The 22,551-nt window shown below is 33.6% G+C and overlaps 1 protein-coding gene across 1 annotated transcript in view; it reads right to left on the reverse strand.

Annotated features, from left to right (window-relative positions):
• Positions 1–22,551, reverse strand: part of Dscam4 (Down syndrome cell adhesion molecule 4) — a 304,268-nt gene that overhangs the window by 219,839 nt on the left and 61,878 nt on the right. Inside the window, 2 exon segments of the mRNA XM_085943975.1 lie at positions 4,575–4,835; positions 6,097–6,272. Coding sequence (XP_085800101.1) covers positions 4,575–4,835; positions 6,097–6,272 — 437 coding nt within the window.

The following is a 22,551-nucleotide window of genomic DNA, read 5'->3' on the forward strand; positions in this document are numbered from 1 at the left end:
TCTTTTACTTAGGGTCCATATTTCACACGCATATATGATTACGAGAAGCACACACTTAAAAAGATATATTAATATATATTACTTTTTTTGAAGTGTTACATGTGATGGATACGGGAATTCAGCATCGTAACACCCTTTGTTTAATTAGTCATTTACCGTTCCGTGTATCTTTATTAGACATCACCAATATCAAATCTCAGAGGTATAACATAATATTATAGTATCATGTACCTATCTATTGTTATTTTTTATAGCCACCATAACGAAAAGTCTAAATGACTTTTCCATGACAAGAAATACGGATATGCTGACCTATCATCAGCCGGGGTCGATCCACTGCTGAATGAAGGCCCTCCTTAGCTCCCTCCACTATTTCTAGTTCTTTGCTGCTACGTACGTCTACCGAATTTTAGTTTGTCTATCCAGCATGTTGAGATGCTGATATATAAATTAACGCAATTGGACTGCGTACAACAGTGATTCCGAATGCAGGCGCTAGTACTTTATAAAGAAGTTTTTGAAGACTCAAACGGATGATAGGATACTTAAGTGGGTGCAATGCATATAAATCGATACTTCTCACAGGTATGAATCACTTTATCTGATTTGCAGTTAGAAGCATTTTTTTACTAGTGTGTATCATGTTCATGGCCTCCACAAGGAGGGGGCTGACAGGGCTCTAGCCTGGGGGCCCGGGCTCAGGAAGGGCCAGGCGTGGCGAGCCGACCAGATAAGTGAAATAAATTGCTCAAATACTAAAAAAGTCTATTTTGCTTGATAATATTAATAATTAAAACTATTTGGTTGTACGATGCAAATTTTTACTGTGTGCCGACACTCGACAACTCCATAATTCAAATGGATGTACTCGTACATATCAAAAATATAAAAAAAATCGCTAAAAATACACCATATGGATAACGCTACTGCTGACTTGTCACACTGACTTCACCCTCAGCGATAGGTAGGGGGGCCCGCCAAACATCCTAGTCTGGGGGCTCGCTTCATGATGTGGGGGCCATGATCATGTTATATGTTTTGTGCATACTCTCGTTATGTAAAAACAGTCATCGAATTGTTCTTTTATTTATCTTTTATTTGCGATGTGTCATTTTTGTCTGAATTTATATATAAATGCTATACCTATATGGTGTGATAGTAAGTAAAAATGGAAAATACTGATTATTTCAAGTAATACATTGGAGGAGTTTGAGGTAGACTTTGGTGAATGGAATGGTCCTGGATGTGACCGTGGCTAATATTGAAGGATGAAATCGTTAATTATTATAATAATATTCTGACCATGTCCGATCAAAAAAAAAATATATATATGGCCCTCCACAGAGTGGAGGTTTTTATTAACAGATTTTGTTTTTATGAGAAATGGATATTATAATATACTATAGATAATAATAGATGATTCTGAATTTTACATTTTTGGTTTATCATTAAAAAAATTGTATAACATAATATTATGAATAAAGTATGTTCTAACACCTAAACAAATATTGTGCTATTTGAGCGACTACTTAAAAGTGTTTTACAACACTTCCCCATTTCACGTACGCTTTTATTGTAGGTGTAACGAGGGTTTTGTGCATGATAACCTTTTTTTGAACATGTCAGTATTAAAAAGAAATTGTGTATGTGTGTAGACAAAAAACAAATCAAAATATAAAAAGGTTGGACTTTCAGATACATTATGCTTGGAGCACGTTCTCTATGCAAAATTCGTAGCCATTTTATGTTTGAGTAATATATTTTTTATGTCATGTCTAGGTATACTTTAAAACTTAAAAAAACGTGACATTAATATAAACCGTATAATAGTAAAAATAATATAATAAGAAATAATCACGAATACACCATATAGTATATAATTATATAGTATATATAAATATGTTGATAATAATCGGTCAGTGATATAAAAGGTGCATACAATAAATTAGCTATTAAATAAGTTTAATTACCCAAGATTATTGCATCCAAAACAATATGATTATTATCAGGTTAAATATGATGTAGATTGATTTATATTCCAAGGGAAAGAATAGAGTTTTAATTTAATAATTTTGTATTTAAAATTACTGTCAACTGGCGCGTGAAAATGTTTGCTGTGATATCAACGTTATGTCACTTAGCGAGTCGTCGCACTTCTAATGAATCTGACACACAATAATTGGACAAACATCTAACGGAGTAATATTTTAATTGCAAATAGTCCCGGTATATGTAATAATTTATGTTTAACTATAAAGAGATGATTATCGATTTTATTTCCAAACATATTTTTTATGTTTTTTTCGTGTAAAGTGATAAAATAATCTTAAAATTGGATAAATATGAGATACCTACTCTAAACCCATTAAGAAAAGTCGCGAGACTAAAAAGTTGAAGTTCCTTAAATATTTATACAAAATGTTGATGAAAAAATATCACTGTGTTGGAAGATAAAAATTGAAACTTGTAATCCACCGTTCGAATGCTTAATTTGCAAACCGGCTAACTGCATTTGGGCTAATTGTTCAGGACATAGAAAAAACTTAATAATTTAACTACTGAGAGGAATTTAACAATTCCAAAAATACACTCGGTAAGCTTTTTTTTATTTACAAATAAGCTCCACTACAAATTAATACTCTATTTTAGCTTTCCTTTTATATAAAGAAAATTTATACAAAGAGCGAAGTTTTTCTATTTATGATATTGGAAATTTAGCACCTGCAGTTGGTTGTTTTGTGTAAAGAACGATAACGCATTTATTTATAAGTTTAGGAGTTCGAAATTTTGTGTGAGTATAGAAAACATGCTTTATAACATATTGCCATTAAAATTTCATTTTAGGTCAAAAGTGGAGTAAGCAGCTTTGCAGATTAACAAATCGCGTAGTTTTTCTTCTGACGTAGATAAATTAATAAATACTTCATATTATATAATATAATATGCTGTATTACATACATATTTTATTATAACATGTTCAGCACAATTTTCATTCAATGCCATTTTAAATAGACATAGCCAATCTTTATAGTAATTAAATTATGTAGATTGAGTACGATAGAAAGTTTTTAAAGGTTTTTTTCAGTAAATCGCTTTCCACCAAGAATTTATTGAGTTAATACCATTAAAGGCGTAAAAATGTATGTGCTTTCCAAATTCAAATTGATTTTTTAAAAAAAGCTTTCTATAGACCAACTTTATATCGTATCATCTACGTCACAGTGCTGACACAGTTATATCACGTATTCTTATCATTGCAGATCTATAGGACTATTGAAAGGAATTAAAAACTTTCTTTTCTGTTTCTCCCCCTTACAATTATTCGAAATAATGCTCTGTCTACTTCCGCAAAGAATATTGTATAAACACATATTGAATTATGAATGCGGAGAAAGTAAATACGGTGGACCGGTTTTAATTCCAAAAACAACTGTAGCGACGTAGAAGATTTGATATAAAAGTCTCACTATATTTTTGGTCATCAAGCGACGATGAAAAATGTCAAATATTAAAAAAAAGGTTGGCCATTAAAATTTCAAACAATATTTAGAGCATGCTATTTCAGGGTATCCATATAAATAATTATAAAGATTATACTTATGTACGCTCATCTGTTTATATAAATGTTTTAATAGTAAGTTGGCACGTGTTATGATGAATAAATATTTTTTGATAATTTTTAATTATGATTGACATCAGCTCATGCTGTCAAATCTACGGTCCATTACATCGTAATTTATTTTTATATTTTATTAAAATTACTATTTATACATACCATGATGGTGTCAGAGTGCTCATGCCTGTGTTGTGAGCACGTGTATGACAAAAGTAACCTTTGTGTTTGACAAGAAAAAAGACCCACTATGTTGAGCGAATGACTATCAGGCATTCTTGTAAAAAGTATGTTTATTAAACTGATTTTTTATTAAACGTACATAATTTTAAGTATATGATGGGTAAAAAACATATAATTAAAAAAAAATGTCTGAACCAACAACGATCGCAATTCAGGCAGTATGCTTTCACATTCGGTAGAAATATATTAAATATTTATTTCTAATGAGTATATTTCTGAACTGTTCGGTGACTTTTACAGTCACCAAGTCAAGGTAAATTTAAGCCTAAGCCGGCTCGCACATCAGAACTCGTATCGCCTAAAAACGTGTCGAATACGTCGATGTGACGTCATCGTTATTTAACGAAACAACAAATCACATGTTGCCAAATGGAGCATCGCATATTGATCGAATGCAATTGTTTCTTCTGAAAAAAAAAACATCTGGCTGTTACAATCGACATGTTGTATCTTTCTCGGGCTCCGAGTCAGAGGGTCGAAGTCACAACGAAACACCTACGAATTGGTCATTCCTATACAGGCTCGCCAATCACCGCATGAAATATCAATACGTTTCGAAGGCTACGCGCGACTGTCGCTAGTTAGATGTGCGAGTTGTGTCATGCAACACTGGCCGCCCGTTCTCGGAAGTTTTGATTTACGACGGTCAGGCACACGAGGCGAGTTGTGATGTGCGAGCCGGCTGAAACTTTAGTAGGTATGCCAAAAACAAACTCACCTCCAAGTCTCAATTCAGCAGTAGCCTGCGCCTGATCCCATTCATTCCCAATGACGCACTGATACATCCCCTTGTCAGCCTTGGTGACTGCCCTGATGATCAGTCTCTCTGGAGGATCAGCTCTTGTCGGAGGTAGAGCCCTTCCATCGTGAAGCCATCGGGCTCGGCTCGACGGGTGGCCTCCGACTGTGCACTGAAGAGTTGCTTCGCGGCCTATGTCTATTGTTTGTACTGCTGGCTGGATGTGAGCAGATAGAGGAGCTGAAATTTAATTAAAATGTTATTGAATTATTATAAGAACGATTTTTGATTTATTTTCGGATAACATGTATCCATTGGGTAAAGCAAATGGTATAAAGATACAATAACCTTATTTTGTTGATATACGTATGACCGAACAGTGGATTTAAATATTTTTTTTCCCTGCACCTGAATAACTAGCTGGAAGGATTGCTGTACATTATATTTGACTTCGATTGTCTATTTTGTTTTTCAAGTTCTAACATGCGTATTTAACACGTTTATTAACGAATTTCATTTGATTTTTCCAGCACCAAGATGGCGATTGTCCAGTTAAATTTAACACCTAGATGACGTCGCCAAATTGGAGGAAAGAAAATTGCGATGACGAATTTTATATTTTATCGTATGAATTACTTCAATAATGCGTAAGTACCTCATAAACCTATGTACATTTCACAAGACTGAGAGAAAATTGAGAAGAATTTAACTTAATTAAACAATAATAATCATCATCATCAGCCGGGGTCAATCCACTGCTGGATGAAGGCATCCCCAAGCTTCTTCCAATTATCTCGGCCCTGTGTCGTTCGCTGCCACGTATTTCCGCCGAACTTTACCAGTTCATCAAGCGGCCGTCCTTTCGGCGAGCAATGTGCCCCGCCCATCTCCATTTCAGCTGTTTGGCAACGTCTAGTACATCGCGTACTCCTGTCTGCTTCCTAACCCACTCGTTTCTCTTACGGTCCTTTCGCGTGATGCCCAACATATACCTCTCCATGCCTCGCTGTGCGACTCTTAGCATTTGGACATCTCTCGTGTTGAGGAAGGGAGGAAAAGAGGGAGAGGTTTAGGAGAGTTGAGGAGGGGTTGAACAATAATAATAATATAATGAAAACATAATATGAATAACATATTGATTATGTTACTTAATATGTAGACTGAGAACTCAACAATTAAATATACCTAAGGTATTTGAATTTCATCAAAGTAACTATTATTTATAGCACTCGTATATTATGGTACAAGAGAATGAAAATACTAGTAAAAAAACTCAACTACACTTTCTAAATTATATGTAGACCAAATTAAGTTCAATTAAAATAATTATTTAAGTATGCCATCTTATAATAGTACTTTTTTTATCCCATTCAATGAGTGAAATAGTAGATTTTAGCATTTAAATGATAAACATGAAAAATGATAAACCAACAAGAAGGTATTTTAGTTAAAAAGTAAATCGTAACATACTGTTGATAATAATAAGTGAGTCATGCCATACCTGTTATAGTAAGTGTAACTTGAACCGTCTCCTCGCCGGCAGAGTTATTGACCCAACAGAGGTACTTTCCTCGATCTTCCAAGCGAGCCTGAGAAATCCTGAGGAGACCTCCGGACGTCGCGACGCGCTCTGACGTCGTTATTGCTGTCAGCTGCTCATGGCGCTCTTTAAACCACCTTTAACGATAAAAAATAATACGTTTAGTTCGCTTACATCACATACCTAATACCTAAGAAAGTAAGAAAAGAGATAGTCAACACATTACATAATAATTATTATTTTTATACAGTTATAAATTTATTGATGAATGATTTCGTTTGCGTTTTCATAAATAAATGATTTAATCAAAATTTATTTCAAATGCGTTAAAACTGTAATTTGGGAAGATCCTGATGCTATCTAGAATCTAGATAAATAACTTTTTATTATATTATTGACAAAAATGTTAAATAAAACCTTGGATACATAATTTCTTAAATGGTCTGCGAGAGGGACTGAGCTCCTTCAGTTTTCTCAATGCCTGGTAGTTTATGCGATAGTTTCACTTCTACTACTGCACTATTGGGCTCCATTGTCTATCGCAGTGTTAACAAAAAGAATATTATTTTTATTTAATTCAATATCAAAATTACCTACAATGCAATGAATCAAGTTAAATCACTTTCGGTAGAAATGTTTTATTAATGTGTTTGTTTCCAACTCAGAAATAATGGGAAATGAAATACCTAATGGGTAAAGAGAAGCAGGCAACTGATCTCGAGTATGGAAGAATACGGGATAAATTTAAACACGTGTCAAGAATACGTCATACGTTGAATACTGACAACTGCTCTCGGCTTATGCACTGATGCTCATTTAATATTGGTGTATTATACACACTATTGTACGTCTATAAATAATGCGTGCTTTATTTTTGTAGGACACTCACATATTCAAAACCCTGCGTCAAAATTTACTGTTTTGATATGATATATAGCCTATCGTAATTCCATTTATTATTTGTTCTCTGGTTTTCTCAGTGCATTTTGAATTCGATATTGTTTGAAGAATCACGCCATGTTTGGATGGTAGAAAAGTATTCTCAAAAGTGACCTCCCACTGTGTCTCAACTGTATATTTGCAACCATGCTTTGCTTCTAGTATTTAACGTATGGATGATAAATATTGAACCTCAATAGAAAAGATACTTACAAAAAAAGTGGGATGAAAATTTTCATGATGGGCGCAATACAGGAAACGGGTGTACAAGAGTATGAAATGATAAAGTCCGCACACACAAGTAAACTAATTGTAATGAAAAGGGAATGTTTTTAGGAGATGAGTTGACTGCTAGGTAAATTCAGTCATTCAATGGTTGTCAAAAGGGACATAGTGACCAAAGGTCTGTCGCAATATATATTAGAATAAGTTTGGTGGAAATGCGTTACACTGCAAGACCATGGACTATTAATAGATAATATAATAAAAATACTAACAAATTATTAATTATAATGGTAATATTTGTTTTTTGTGATTTTACCGAGGCTTTGACTGCGACTCGCTGTCATATCGCCTCTTCTCTTCTAGAAGGGGATCCTTCGATCAGGTCCTCACTCCTATTCTGTTAAATGGCTTTATAATTATTTTGTCTAGCTCTTCCGTCTTTCTTTCTTTCTTCTTTAGCCGCCAGTGTTTTATGCACCAGAATCGCTCTCCTCCGTATCCATCCCTTCTGTATTTTCGATACATCGTGTAATCATTGAATTTCAGATAGTCTAATTCAGACCTCAGCCAAGTCTCTGAGATTAATGCTATTGAAATTTTTTGTCTTATTAAGTAGAGTTCTATATCATCCTTTTTTTGCTTCATACTTCTGGCATTCCATTGTAAAATCCTAATTTGTTTTTTATTATCCATTTTGCTCCAGAACCTCCCCTAGAATTTCCTTTAAGTGTCTTTCTTTGAATTGTTTGCATACCCAGTCCACTGCTTTAATTATTAGTTGTTTAATGATCTGCTGCCAGTCTCCCCCTTTCAGCAAGACTTTCATAATTTCTCCCATCGCGTTAACCTCTGTCTTCCCCTTTGAATTTTTCTTATTTTTTGTAGGCTTTACGCTACTACCTGTAGATATTATTGTTGAGCCTGAAGCTTCTACCACCGTTTCTTCTTTCTTTTTGTTTTCCTTAGTTTTTTGAATTGTTTCGCTTTCATCTCTTCCTACGATTTTTTTTTGTTTTAATATGTCAGCATAGCTATTATTTAACATATTTTTTTTGCTTCCTTGAAAGGTATGTTCATTTTTTTCATTGCTTCTTTGCAATTCTTTTCCTCTTGCCACTTTGGGCATTTTTGGCTGTTTGCCGCGTGGTTACCTTTGCAATTGATGCACGTAATTTCCTCATTTTTTTCGCAGGTTTTGTGGTTTTCACCACACTTAGGGCACGTTTCTACTGTACGTCCGCAATTGTTCGCGATATGCCCATATCGCCAGCATTTGTAGCATTGCATAACCCTGAATACATACGGTTCTACAGCAAAAGAGACTCCATATATGTAAATTGTTCTCGGCAATATTTTCTCCCCAAATTTAATACTGACTGACGAGGTCTTTGTCAGCTCTCCTGTATCACCTTTTCTTGTCAACCTCTTAAGGTTGATTACTTTTGCATCACTTTTGATTTCCATTTGCAGTTCTTGGAGGTCCATATCAATATCGACTTTTCTTATTACTCCATAAGAGCAGGAGTCATTCTCTTTGGTCACAAAACCGAGATCTTTGAGTTCTCCAGCTTGTTTCACTTTATCTGCTTCTTTTTCGTCTTCTACTTGGATGTACGTCTTTAAATTTTTATTGTAAATTTTCTGTACTTTTACTCCTGCCTTATGCAGCATCTGCGCTATTTTCAATTTTAATGGAATTTTACTTCCCGTCGCTATCATGACGATGTTTTGGTTTCCCTTTGGAGTGACCCCAGAGTCTCTTCTGGGTTTTTTTCCAGAGGTCACCGTCTGCCATTCTTCTTCTTTTTCTCCAACCACTTCCTCTTCATCATCGTTTCTTTTCTTCTTCGTTTTTTTGGTTTCATTCACTTCCATCGTGGTGTTTTCCATTTTATTGCTTTTGCCGTTCACGCGGTCTTGGAATTCGCGCAACAGTGTGAACAAAAAACAGTGTGGACAACCCCTCGCTTCACAGCGTTTGACGCACTCCCCGCACAAAGTGCACTATCCGTGCAACAATAAATATTTTTCACTTTTTCTCAAGCACTGGCACTGATTGTCAAAATCACATGGGACCACACATGTTGAGTTTATTGTCAAATTCATTTACAAACAATATTATTTTTGTTGTAACCCGTATTTATAACCGTTCGCGAGTCCCGGCGAATAGCGTCCCGAATACGTAAGCGAAGTTGTACAACCTCACTCCACCGCTGTTGGCTTCCGACTGATGGTAATATTCTTTCTTCTTCTTCTTCTTTGGTCATATCTGCCCCTTAATTGGGGTATATGGATACCACGCGGCGCCTCCAAGAATCCCTGTTGCTCGCCAGTCTTCTTGCTTCGTTCCAGGTCAAACCAGCATCCCGTAGCTCCGCCGTATACACTCTGTATATTATAGTATTTAGCGGCCTTCCAGGACTCCGGAATCCGGTCGGCTTGAAGAAAAGGGAAGCCAGCTTGAAGTTCTCTTCTGGCATCCGCAGCACGTGGCCGAGCCAGGTCCAACGTTGCCTCTTCACTCTCAGCATGATGAGAGGCTGCTTGGTGCGTTCTCTTATCTCTTCGTTGCTCCTAAAGTCATACCACACATCCAGTATTCATCGCAAACATCTGTTTTCGAAGCTCAGTATACGGTTGCTCTGAGCCTTCGTAAGTGGCCATGATTCGCTAACGTAAAGCAGCACTGTCAGAATGCAAGCATCAAATAGGCGGCAATTGGTTTTGACCGAGCACAATCGTGAGTCCCAGACATTCCGCATCGTGTTGAATATTACTCCAGCCATTCCCATTCGGATATCGAGCTCTTTCTGCAAAATGCCATCTCCCGTGATGTGTACCCCCAGGTACTTGAAGCTGTCGATGCTCTCGATGTTTTGTCCGTCGCTAATCAGAGAAAAATCTGGATAAGAAGAGGTGCTATTGCACAAGATGTTGGTTTTCTTTGCGTTGATTTTCAAACCAACGCGAGAGGAGTTGTTATGCAACCTGTCAATTGTCTCTTGAATGCCCTCAATTGAGTTGTCGAATAGGACAGCGTCATCGGCGTATTCCAGGTCGCATAGCTTCGCCGTGGGGGTAACAGGTATGCCTCGGTCAGATGGTATTGACTTTACTACTTTATTAATCATTCAATTGTTAAGATTTATTTCATTATCTGTCGCGTATTCTTGTCGATTAAATTTATATTTCAGTCAATGTAAAACCTGTTTCGTTTTTAATTTTTTTGTGAAATGCATATTCCGCTGTATTCCGTGTAACCGAACAGTACCAGATTTTTTTACATTCCTCTACTCGATTAGATTATAATATATCCACATACATGCGTTACATATTTTTTATATTGAATATAAGACTATTCAAAAAACCTGCTGTATATTTTTGTTTTAAAATAGGAATGAAAATTAAAAAAATGATTTTTTGTATAAAGTTTCCTCAGTGTATTTTTACTCAATTTGTAAACAAAAGTAAATTATTACAAACCAAAAATGCGTATAATCAAACAACGCTATGAAGTATAATGTTATCGCAAGATATCTTCATTATAATACAAATACAATATTAAACCTCTTTACTTGAGAACTTTGCGAGTAGGTAATGGTAAGAGGATCATTTATTCAAACAAAGCATCATCCCCCACCAGTTTTCATTTATTTTATGCCCTTAATGGATGAAAGATACTTAAAAAAGAGAGATTTGCAAAGACAAAGGCCGAGAGAGAATTGTTTATAACTCGACAGGAGGATTTAAAAAATGAGCGAGGAAATGTTTCATGTTCGCTTTTCATCTAATTTACAGAATTTGAGTTTGATTAGAGACATCTGTGAATCTGCATGAAAATTGAGTTATATTATATCCGTTTCCATAATTTTAAAATGGTTTTGTGAAATGCAATTGTATGATATACGTTACATATGGGATAATCCTAAACCAATTTCGTTGTAATACATAAATAAATATTAGATTCATAATTAAGTATAGAAATTACTCAATTTGAAAAGCCTCAGGAAAAAAGTTAAACCAAGTGGGACTCGAACTGACATCTTTCACTTTTTAGATGAGTGCTCTTGCCTTAAAGGCATAACGATAATTCCATAATTATATTTATGCAAATTATTTCAGCGTATATTATTTTGATAAACGGAATTTGAAAAGTATCTCGGTTTAATCTCGGTTAATTCTTAGTAGTATTGACTTGTGTACCCCTGATAATTATCATATAAATCGGAGGCATCTGTTGTTTATTCTTACAGTATGCTGAACAAACCTACTATTGATACTGCAAATTGGGAAGGCAATAATTGTGTTTAATCACATCGCTTTGGATATGTATATATTCCACTTACTTGAGGTGTGGATAGATGGGCGTGGTTTTATAAGTTTTTAAGATGTGGTCTACTTTTACATAAGAAATAATTCCCATGAATCATAAAAGGATCGATAGCTTAAAGGTAAAAGCACCCTTCAGGAAAGTGAAAGGTATGAGTTCGAGTTTGTTGAGTATGAGTGATGTTTTTATATGTTCGTACTTATATAATATTATTATGAATTAGGTGAGAGAGTGGGTGAAATCAACCATCAGCAAAGACAGTTGATAAATGATGTGAAATAAAATATTTTCGAATAAATACCACACAGTCTTTTGAACTAAAATTACCAGTTAACACTATTAACGTGATTATAATTTCATATTATGTATTTTTGAAGTTATACTTCTTTTGGCGCGTTTGGGAAATCAGATCAGAGTGTATTTTTGGCGTGTGACATGTAACACCTAATTTATTTTTTCACACGAAAAAAACGCACTCGATTGGATTCGAACCACCGATTGTTCGGTTATCAGCCGAACGCACTACCTTTACGCCACATTATGGTACTGCAATCGTGACGATTATACAGTATAATATTATAGTTTAGAATTTTGTTACTTTACCCAGGCAGCGAATTTATTATTATCGGCCATTTGCAATTTTGTTTGCTGCTGGCTTCCTGTAAACCGACAAGAACCGTGTTTTATTTAGACATTAATTTTACCTCATCACTATACGATCCAAAGAGGTTAGACGGTCTTTAATATACAGCCATAATATATTAATTACCTATGCAACATTTCACGCTGAAGTGCGATACGGTGAACTGCACACGTACAAATTTCCGGAGACGAACTTAATCAGTGGAGCAGTGATCCCTTTTTTGCTTGATTTTCATACATTTAGACTCGATTTCTATAGAAGAAGGTTTTTTCAACATCTTTAGTTTCGATACTATTTTTGTTGAAAATGGTGTAATTTTTTTTATAATATTAAATCTATTTGGCGATCTCTGTAAACATTAATATTTTTTTGAAAGAAAAAAACAATATGTAAATTTATGGACGGCAGAGATCGGTTTAGAATGAAGATAAATTTTGTACAAGAATAAGAAACAGAATACATTTACATTTCTCATGAACTTATTTTGTGGAAAAAGAATAAAATTACGACTGAATTCAATTGAAAAAATTACCCAATTTTCCCCTTAAAGCTTTTCAAAATGTACAAAGTTAACGTATTTACATATTCTATATTTTTATAATACAGAAAAAAAAACATCAGTTCTTTTAAACACCTGGGGTGAAATATAGCGATAACGCAACAATCCAACATAAACATAATTATTAAAATTGTAATTGATTTAATTTTTGTACTATTTTTCCATTACTATTAGTCCTTCGTTTTGACCCGGGTTTTGTCTTTCGGCATCCTCAGGCACTATGCACACTCACCTATGATAAATGCACGCTGATAACGAATACAGTTAACTTTCACTGAGGACGATACTTCAGTGAAACGGCAAATAATTTTCAACTATAGGCGCGACGAAATTTTGGACTCGCTGGCAGTCGGAGAGCGATCGTTGAGGTGTGAATACGTCAATTTGTTTCGTGATGGTGACGGGGGTATTAATTCTTAAATCGTGTAAAGATGACTAAAAACGTTACCCATTTACTTGAAAAAGAAAACATGTCAATGAATATATTATTATTGTTACTAATATAACAATAAACAGAACATTAAATGGACGCATAAATTAACAGAACATTATATGGACGACGTTGGATTTATATGACAAATTATATTTCGTTCAGGATGCGTCATTTGCACCCGCAACCTGCAATCCGCGCATCGCCTAGACACGATCTTTTTAGAACATGCCTCAACTGAGGTATAGCCTTAAGTATACTCCGATGCGTTGGCTTATAGTGTCGTGGGTTCCAGATTCAAATCCTGTGCTTGGCAAATACATATTGTTTTTCAATTTGTGTTTGAGTCAGAGTATGTACCTATTAGTTGAGTTATGAGTAAGTGGTTACATCCATTTCTCGTAAAAACAAAATTCTGGTAATACAAACCTCCACTCTATGTAGGCCCATATTATGATCTTATTAGGGTCGGACATGATCAAAAAAAAACTTCATAATAATTACAATATAAAAAGAACTTTTAATAAATAACGTTTCTGTTGAATCATATAAACTTGACTTGACTATCTTAAACGATCAAAAAAACTTGTACTTGATAGAAATAATACTGAAATGTTATTTTGACATTCATATTGATTTCCATAGTAACGCACGTATATATTAATAATTTAGTTGCTAGGACCCCAGACTCCCTAGCAACCAATAATAGTGGATTGGATTACGGATTTCTTCCGAAATAACTTTTCATACAAAACAGAATTAACTGAAAATGATTTCAATTATAAACCTAAAGATGGCTAAAAGTATTGAACAATGTATTGGTATCATGTTCTGATGTATTCCAAAAGTTTCAAATGTCTAGCTAATCGGGAAGTTAGTTAAAAATCGATTGCAAGATTTGTACCGGATAAACAATCACTAGGTAAATAAGAATACGACCTAATAAAAACGTTGTAAAAATAGCTTAGCATGTAGCATGTATGCTTAACTAACACAGGTATGTACGAGTACCTTCATAAAACCTGACATTTTGATGACACGATTATCACCCTATTATTAAGACTAAAGATAATATTGAACTAAGTAATATTATTAATATGACATCAGGTCGTAAAACCCAAGTATAACAAAACGTGTCGACTCAATATTAATTTAAGTAGTTTTGTAAGTATTGAATGTACGTTACATTTACGTGTCAAAATTTAATACATATTATTATCATACATTGGTAACTATTGAAAATAACATATTCTTTAACACGTATTCAAGTGTACCACATATTTTCCACACTAATATCCGTGGCCTGTTATATTATACCACACCCAGTAAGGTACTAGTTTTCATTGATTTTTTATTCTCTGTCGCAGCTTTAAATTTCATTGGGAGGGTGAAAGATGTATGATATTGTTTTGGCATAGTTTATGAACCCGGGTAGTTGAACGAAATGTTAAGAGCATACATAAGTGAAACGGCAAATAATTTTCAACAGTAGGTGGAACGAAATTTTGCACTCGTCGCCAATCGTAGACCGACAGTCGAGGTGTGAGCACGTCAATTTGTTTTGTGATGGCGCGGAGGAATATATTCTTAAATCGTGTAAAGATGACTAAAAAACGTTACGCATGTACTTGAAAAGAAAACATTTCAATGGATATACTATTATTATTACTAATATAACAATAAACATAACATTAAATGGACGCATGTTGAATTTTTATGACAAATTATATTTCGTTCGCACACTCCGCGCATCGCCTAGTCACGATCGTTTTAGACCATGCCTCAGCTGAAGTATATTATAGCCTTCAAATAATTCATCTTGTATATACGAGTACATTGGTTTGTGATACAAACTGTTCAATATTCTAGTTTTGCGATTCCATTGTGAAATCTAAAATGTTATAAATTTATTCCTACAATGCATTTTTGTAAGATTCAAACGTGAAATCATGAATATTAAAAGTCACGTTCATGGTTAAAAGCAATTCTATTAAATAAAATATAACGGAAACATTGCTAACAACTTCATACGTATTGACATTATCAAATTTATAACCATTTGTTTTATCGGCCAACAATATCTCACCAAGCTGACAAAATCGGTTCAGATTGTACTTTATGGTCAACCTGGGTCGCTTACAAACAATTATTATTGACAATTTTAATAATTTTAGACGACTTTAATTAAGTTTAGTAGATTGCCAAGATGCATTCATCCACCTTGGCGATTTTTTTAGATAACTTTAAAATTTAGCATACTATTCTTCCTTTGTGTTCAGCCTTCGGTGATTGAGGTTATCATGAAGAGACGTTTTACATGGCTAGGACATGTTAGGACATGCGACACTTCGTATTGTGGCACAGCCTCAAGGGTTCCGTCGCCGGCCCTCTCTCACCTTGCAGCGGTGGTGCTATAAAAGCGATCTATACGCTGAAGGTCTGGCATGGCGGGAGGCGCGAGAGTTAGAGATGGATCGAGGGTAGTGGCGAGAACTTGTGCTTAACCTATGCTTCAATGCTGGGTCGTGACAAGGTGAAAGAAGAAGAAGAAGAATAAGTAACTCCTTTACAGCAGACATTACATATGGAGTCGAAATTGAAAATGATTTTTTTTAATATCTGACTTTTGGAAATAAGGGTAAATGTGTCTGTCTATGGCTAGAACCGAAAATTTGAGAATCTCTGTGGTAAGCAACAGATTCACTCAAACCACTTAATGCTATTTTTGCAATGCGCCGTGAAGGAATCTTTATTCTCCGAGGACGTCATAATATATAAAATTAAATTAATTAAAAGACTATAAGTAAACCTAAGCTTCAAAGGTCGCGGCCTTTGAACTTTGTGAATCGATGTCTTCGCATGAATTATAGGGGTACATTGGTATGATTGCGTTACAAAATCTCGAGTTTGTGAGCGAAAAAAGCAGCCTTCGGTGATTGAAGTTTTCACAACGAGACGCTTTACGTGGTTGAGACATGTGTTCCGGATGCCTCCAGAGGGTGCAACACTCTGTACCCTTGTGGCACAATCTCAAAGGTTCCGTCACCGTGGCCGGCCTTCCCTCACTTATCAGCGGTGCTACAAAAGCGATCTACGCGCTGCAGATCTGGTTTGACGGAAGGCACGAGAGTTAAGTTTAGGGCGCGAACTTACGCTTGCCCAATGCCTAATGCTCTAATGCTGGGATGTGAAAGGATGAAGTAGTAGTAGTAATAAATATACTTAATCAGAATAATATTATTTCTGTGATATTAGATCAGTGTAAAAGAAAGGTGTGTACTCCAAATTCGTATTTTTTTAAGATACTAGGATACCATATTAACCTATTGTAGTATAAATAGCAATCATACCACTCAGCATTACAAGGGTGACACAGTTTAATATGTATGTTTTGCTGTCAAAACAAACCATAGTTACGGAAGTGAGGGTCATTGAGAAAATAATCATAAGCTAGAGTGATCAGTAGTGTCTATTATGATTTGTTTAATTGCAACAACGTCTTTTGTAATATATGGACTGCAATTGTATAAATAGCAAGGACGATCCATAACTCGTCTCGAGTCCGGTCACTCGACACAGTCAACCGTCATTCCACTCGAATCCAGTCTCTCAGTTATATTAACATCTCGTACATCGCCAGTCAGTTCGATAATATAGTGAACCTCTAATATATTACATCCATATCCGCGATTATAACATTACCCTGTTTTATTTATCAGTGTATTTATTTATTCTTGTGTCAATAAATAAACTCTTTCCTCGAAACACACAAGCAACGGCTTCATTCTCCTCCACCATATCATCATCCCCAAAGTAGTATAAAGTAGGGTCTGGCAATATTTATAAGTAAACAATTTCAAATAATTATAAGATGATAAACTAGTAAACATTGGATATTACTCCATCATAATTTGATTGCATGTGTTGGTTAGAAAAAAATTAACAAAATTATTAATACTTGTAAGGCTGTGAAAATATTTTCAAAATTAAGGCTTAATCTGGTAGGAAAGCTCGTCAGGCATTCATAAAACCAACTTTATAATAAAGCTAACGAGTTTTAGATAAAACGCGCCGCACAACTCAAAAGTGGAAAATAAAAAAAACTTTCGGTATATATTTGCATTATAATTTTCAATTATAACTGGCGCTTTGTGATGAAATACGAGGAAATTTTCGAGTTATATACGTAAATTGAATCATTGAACATTTTACTTCACACTCGAGCCGAATATAGGGTTATCAACAACTGAAATTTTCTCTCAATAAGTTGATTGCGTCATGAGCTGTATGGCATGTTGCTCCTGAAACCACATATTGTCTGAATCAAAATCATCTAATTCATGCCAGAAAAAATCAGTAATCATGATTCTGTGGCGTTTTATCCAATTTTTTGTAAATTTAAAGGTGTTTCAAGAATGGCATTTAAATTTTTATTACTCCAAATGCGACAATTGTGTTTATTTAGGTACGAAGTAACTATTAATTATTATACTATTAATCAGCTTCATCGCTGAAGATGTCTCTTTCAAATTGTTCTAGAGTCTAATTAGCAAAATTCAACTCACCAAATGGTCATAAAGTTTATGTTTTTGTGTTTATGTTTTATAGGTCTTTAAATGCAAATATTTATGAAGAATAGTCTATGAAGTACTATAAGAAAGTCCAACTTATTGAGAATGACGTGTACTTGATTGTTCTGGATTTTCATCCACACTTTGATTCACAACATCGATATGTTCGGCAGTGCGTTTATTATTTTAACGAGTTGGATTTTAAAAATCACAAACATTACCATTTGACTCGAATTTTTCAATAAAATTACGAATGGTAAGCTCTGTAAGACGATTATTTTAAAGTAATGCCCAAAACGTAGCTCGAATAGATTCAATATTTTTTTAATAAATTTTACTAATCTATACCCTTATGTATATATGGATTTAGTATACATAATTTGAAAACATCTCAAGCATATACACACTAAAAAAGACATTTTGTAAAAAAAATACGACACCCGACGGGACTTGAACCTTTGCTGATTTCGCGCCAGTATGGTTTTCCAATTAAGCTACGGGCATCTTAGTTAACTATGACGATTTTAAATAATGTAGTAATCCGCGATGTTAGTTAGTAATTAAGGAATTAATGTATACCTACTTTAATTTAGTATACTAAAACCGATCGCCAACATTATAACGCAATTCGATAAGCATTCCATGCAACAACTACAAGTTAAAATCATCTTAGTAATGGGTGTCAAATGTGCATTATTTTTTTTCGGTTACCTATTTCTTACCTCTTTTCGACAGGCACTCTTCGCAACCGGTAGACGATGTCAAAATAATCCAAATATATTTATTTTCCCGGCCAATATTCTGCCGAGATATTTCACACGTAAGCATTTTATCCAAAAGTGTAAATAATTCTGATCCCAACAGCGTTGACGCAGTTTAGCAATGTATATAAGGGTCCTCGAGCCGTGAGTGTGAATAATGTCCCACAGTCCACTTTCTTCGTCTCATGCGTACCAATGTGGCGGTGGGGCAGCGTCATTCCAGCCACGTGCTCACAATCTCTGATGGACTGGGTGCAATGTGCCACCGGTCAAGGATATTCGTAAAAAAATATGAGCTTTCGTGACTTACAAGACGTATTAACATTTAGATATATTATAGTACCAGATACAGTATTGACGCTAAGTATAAATTATCTTTCGATTTTATTAGTACAATCCTGCATACTGTAAATAAGAGGCTACGATTGTTTAGTTTTTTTCTAAAAGTCGCAAGTTTGTATTCGAATTCACACATATGTATGTATTATATTCATTAAATTTTTCAATTTAATTAGTTTATTTTAACATAAAGTCGACTACAGAGCAACAAACACCTTCCAGCAAACTTTTTCTCTTACATAAATGCATACTATACATGTTCAAATATTCGTTTGAAACACAAATGATCATTTAATATTTTCTTTTATAATTAAAAAATAGTATGAACAGTTTACACCATAAAAATGTGTAGACTTTAATAATAATAATTACAAGATAAAAAGAACTTTTTATTTACTTACAACATTTTTAAATTTTCTGTTGAATCATATAAACTTGACAAATCTATGTATTAATAAATACTTTTTTTGTACTTGATAGAAATACTGAATAAATATAGAATACTGAAATGTAATTTTGACATTTCATATTGATTTCTATAGTACCGCACGTATATATTAATAATTTAGTTTCTAGGACTGGACACACAAGAAAAAATGTGTACTGGACAAACAAGAATACGAGCTAATAAAAACGTGGTAAAAATGACTATCCACAAAAAAACGCGTTGCTACTTCCGATGAAACTGCAAAAATTATCAACAATTGTTTTTGTCTATATTTTTATACAAAAATACGCATTTATATCTAAAATATTTTTATACAAATGTTTGTTTATTTTGTTTGCAGCCAGATGTATGTCAATCGTTCAAAATCCAGTTTCAAAAATTTTGAACATGAGAAAATAATATAAAAAAATATAAATAATAAAAATCCAATTTGTTACATTATAAAATTAAACTAAATTTATGTTCGCAAATGTGAAGTATGTTGATATTCGAAGTTATTTGGTTGTTTGGTTTCCCGCTAAACCTTAAATCGTATGATAATTTCTACCCATAGAAAGATCAAAAAATGGATTTCCTGATTTTAGATATATTACATATTATAATAATTTATTTATAAAATTATTTTTTTTATTCGACGAATAATTCACAAGATTATATTATAATGTAATATTCTTTTATTGAACATACATAATTTTAAAACACACATTATTATAACCACTAGAAAAATCTATTTCGATAAATTTAAGCGCTTCAGTGAGAATTATAAAAATCACGAGTTAACTTCGTAGTGATTAGATATGACAAACATAGCTTAGTAATTAGGGCATATGGGAACGAATCCCAGGTGTATTTTTATTATGTTATACTATATTAGATTTCTCTGTGGTGCTTTCAAATTATGTATGTATGTTTATTTTAAAGGTATGAACCCAATGTGTTTACCAAACGGGAAATGTGCACACGTTTCATGAAATGAAATTTGAATGTCACTTTTTATAAAATGATTCAACATGCCATCTTTCAAAGTCAGCGGTGTTTATATACGTCAAGTTTATTCGTCAGGAAATTGGTATGAATACAAACGAATGAAGAGTGTATATTTTTTTACGGATATAACTGCGTAGTATATAATATGCAGGAAATCTGATTTTAGGAATTTTTCACGTTTTCAAGTTTTGTAATTTTTATCTTTTTTCTCTCCTGACGTGTAAATCTGGTTTTAATAAAATTTCATGTCTGTATAAAATAATAATAAATAAAACAGGTACATAATAAAAGAAAATATATACCAATAAAATGTTCTGAAGGATAGTAAAAAAATATTGTTACAAAGTCTTAAGGGCGGACATGCTCAGCGTAGGTCAAAATGGAGCTTTTATTGTATTTTCAAAGCATGATCCTGAACATTCCTTAAACGTTGTAGATAATCTATTTAAATAATTTTGAAGCCTTATTATCCTTTATATTTATTTTAAACATTTGATGATTGTATAAAGTATTTTTATTACATAAAGTAGTATTTTTTTAAACCTCTCGCTCTAATGTTTTAGAATATAGTCATATTTCAGTACACGCATCTACAGTGGTGTTAAGATTTTTTACATTTATTAATTTTTAAACGCATTTTTAAAACCATTAGTATAATTTATGTCGACATTATTATAGTGAAATATTTACGATAACAAAATGTATTGATAATCTCTGTGATCCCAAATTTGACAAGAATTAGGCATTTTATTATTCAAAAGATGGGCAAAATTAACACATTTGAAGATAATTCTAAAAATATTAATTATAAGCTGTCTTTGACCATTCAAGTGTGATAAACATCTTACGAATAATGATTGCTTTATCATAACTATTGACCTAAGAATAAGGTAGTGTTTTTTTGAAATACGCCATTTCTTTTGGCATTCCCCAGTAGTTAAGCTTCAACATACGGCCGTAGCCATAAATTGACAAACTAAAACTGAAGTAAGGAGTAAGAACATGTTAACGCGCGTGTTTGAACATGTACCATTTTAAAAAAATCGTTTATGTACACGCTTATTGAGTGTATTACTAGTGATAAGGTAGGAGTTTTTACAAACACTTTAACTATTCATAATTTATTTGTTATATTTTTATTGTTATCCTTGACTAAATAGGTAGGTGATAAAGTTTTTACCTACTTTATTGTATTAATTCGTTAAGTATATAAGTTAGAGTTAACTGTATTCGTTGTCAGTTTGAATTTGCCTTTTGTTGAGTGTACATAGTGCCTGAAGATGCCGAAAAGCGAAACCCGGGTCGCAAGAAACGACTCAAATGAATAGTATAAAACTTAAATCTATTAGAATATAATATTATTTTCAATAATATATCGTTTATTGTAGGTACTTTGTTGAAAAGTTTTTAAAAAAACTAATTAGAAAGCTATTTTTGTACCACCTTGTAATATTGTATTATTTTGTTTTTATGTTTATATGTCAATATTGACATAAATACCTATTTAATACAGCTTAAAAATATTGAGTCGATAAGTACGTTTCGATATTGTCTACTTAAGCAGTTCTTTAGAAAAGATGTGCGTGCCAAACAAGGTAAGAGAGTTGGGTTGCGGCCAACTATGCCCAATGATTGAAGGGTTGTGAGAAAATCCGGCCGTTATTATACTTTGCAGTGACGCTGGTAAAGTGATAAGTCAAAGATATTGAGGATAATGCCTTCCATTAAGGCACTATGTTTGCCCGGAAGGAGATACGCGGAAAGTTGCTTCATAAAAAGATATTACATTTTTTTTTTTTTTTTGTCAGAGATAAAGAACTCGACGAATTGACAAAATATTTCATTGTCGCAATGTTTGTTTACTATTACAATTTTTCGACCTCAACTCGATAGTGTGTTTTCCGATACTGTAGAAATACCGGAAAACTATAATAGTTCAGTGATATATTGAACGAATATGTAGCAGTAAAAAATACTATCTGTTTGTAAGTATCTCGTTGCTTGAGAGCACAAATGATTTTTTTCTTGTTGATGGAATTGACTTCTCTTGTTATTTAACTTTACTATTTTTTTTAATCAACGAATAATTCATAAGATTTATGAATGTTATATTCTAAGTATTGAACATACATAATTTTGAAAACACTTCTGAGAAAGGCTCTCGTGGTGTACTGAATAAGGCGC

Source organism: Rhyacophila brunnea, unplaced genomic scaffold, assembly GCF_057557595.1.
Source record: "Rhyacophila brunnea isolate RB1 unplaced genomic scaffold, BYU_Rbru_1.0 scaffold_16, whole genome shotgun sequence".
Classification (NCBI taxonomy): domain Eukaryota; kingdom Metazoa; phylum Arthropoda; class Insecta; order Trichoptera; family Rhyacophilidae; genus Rhyacophila; species Rhyacophila brunnea.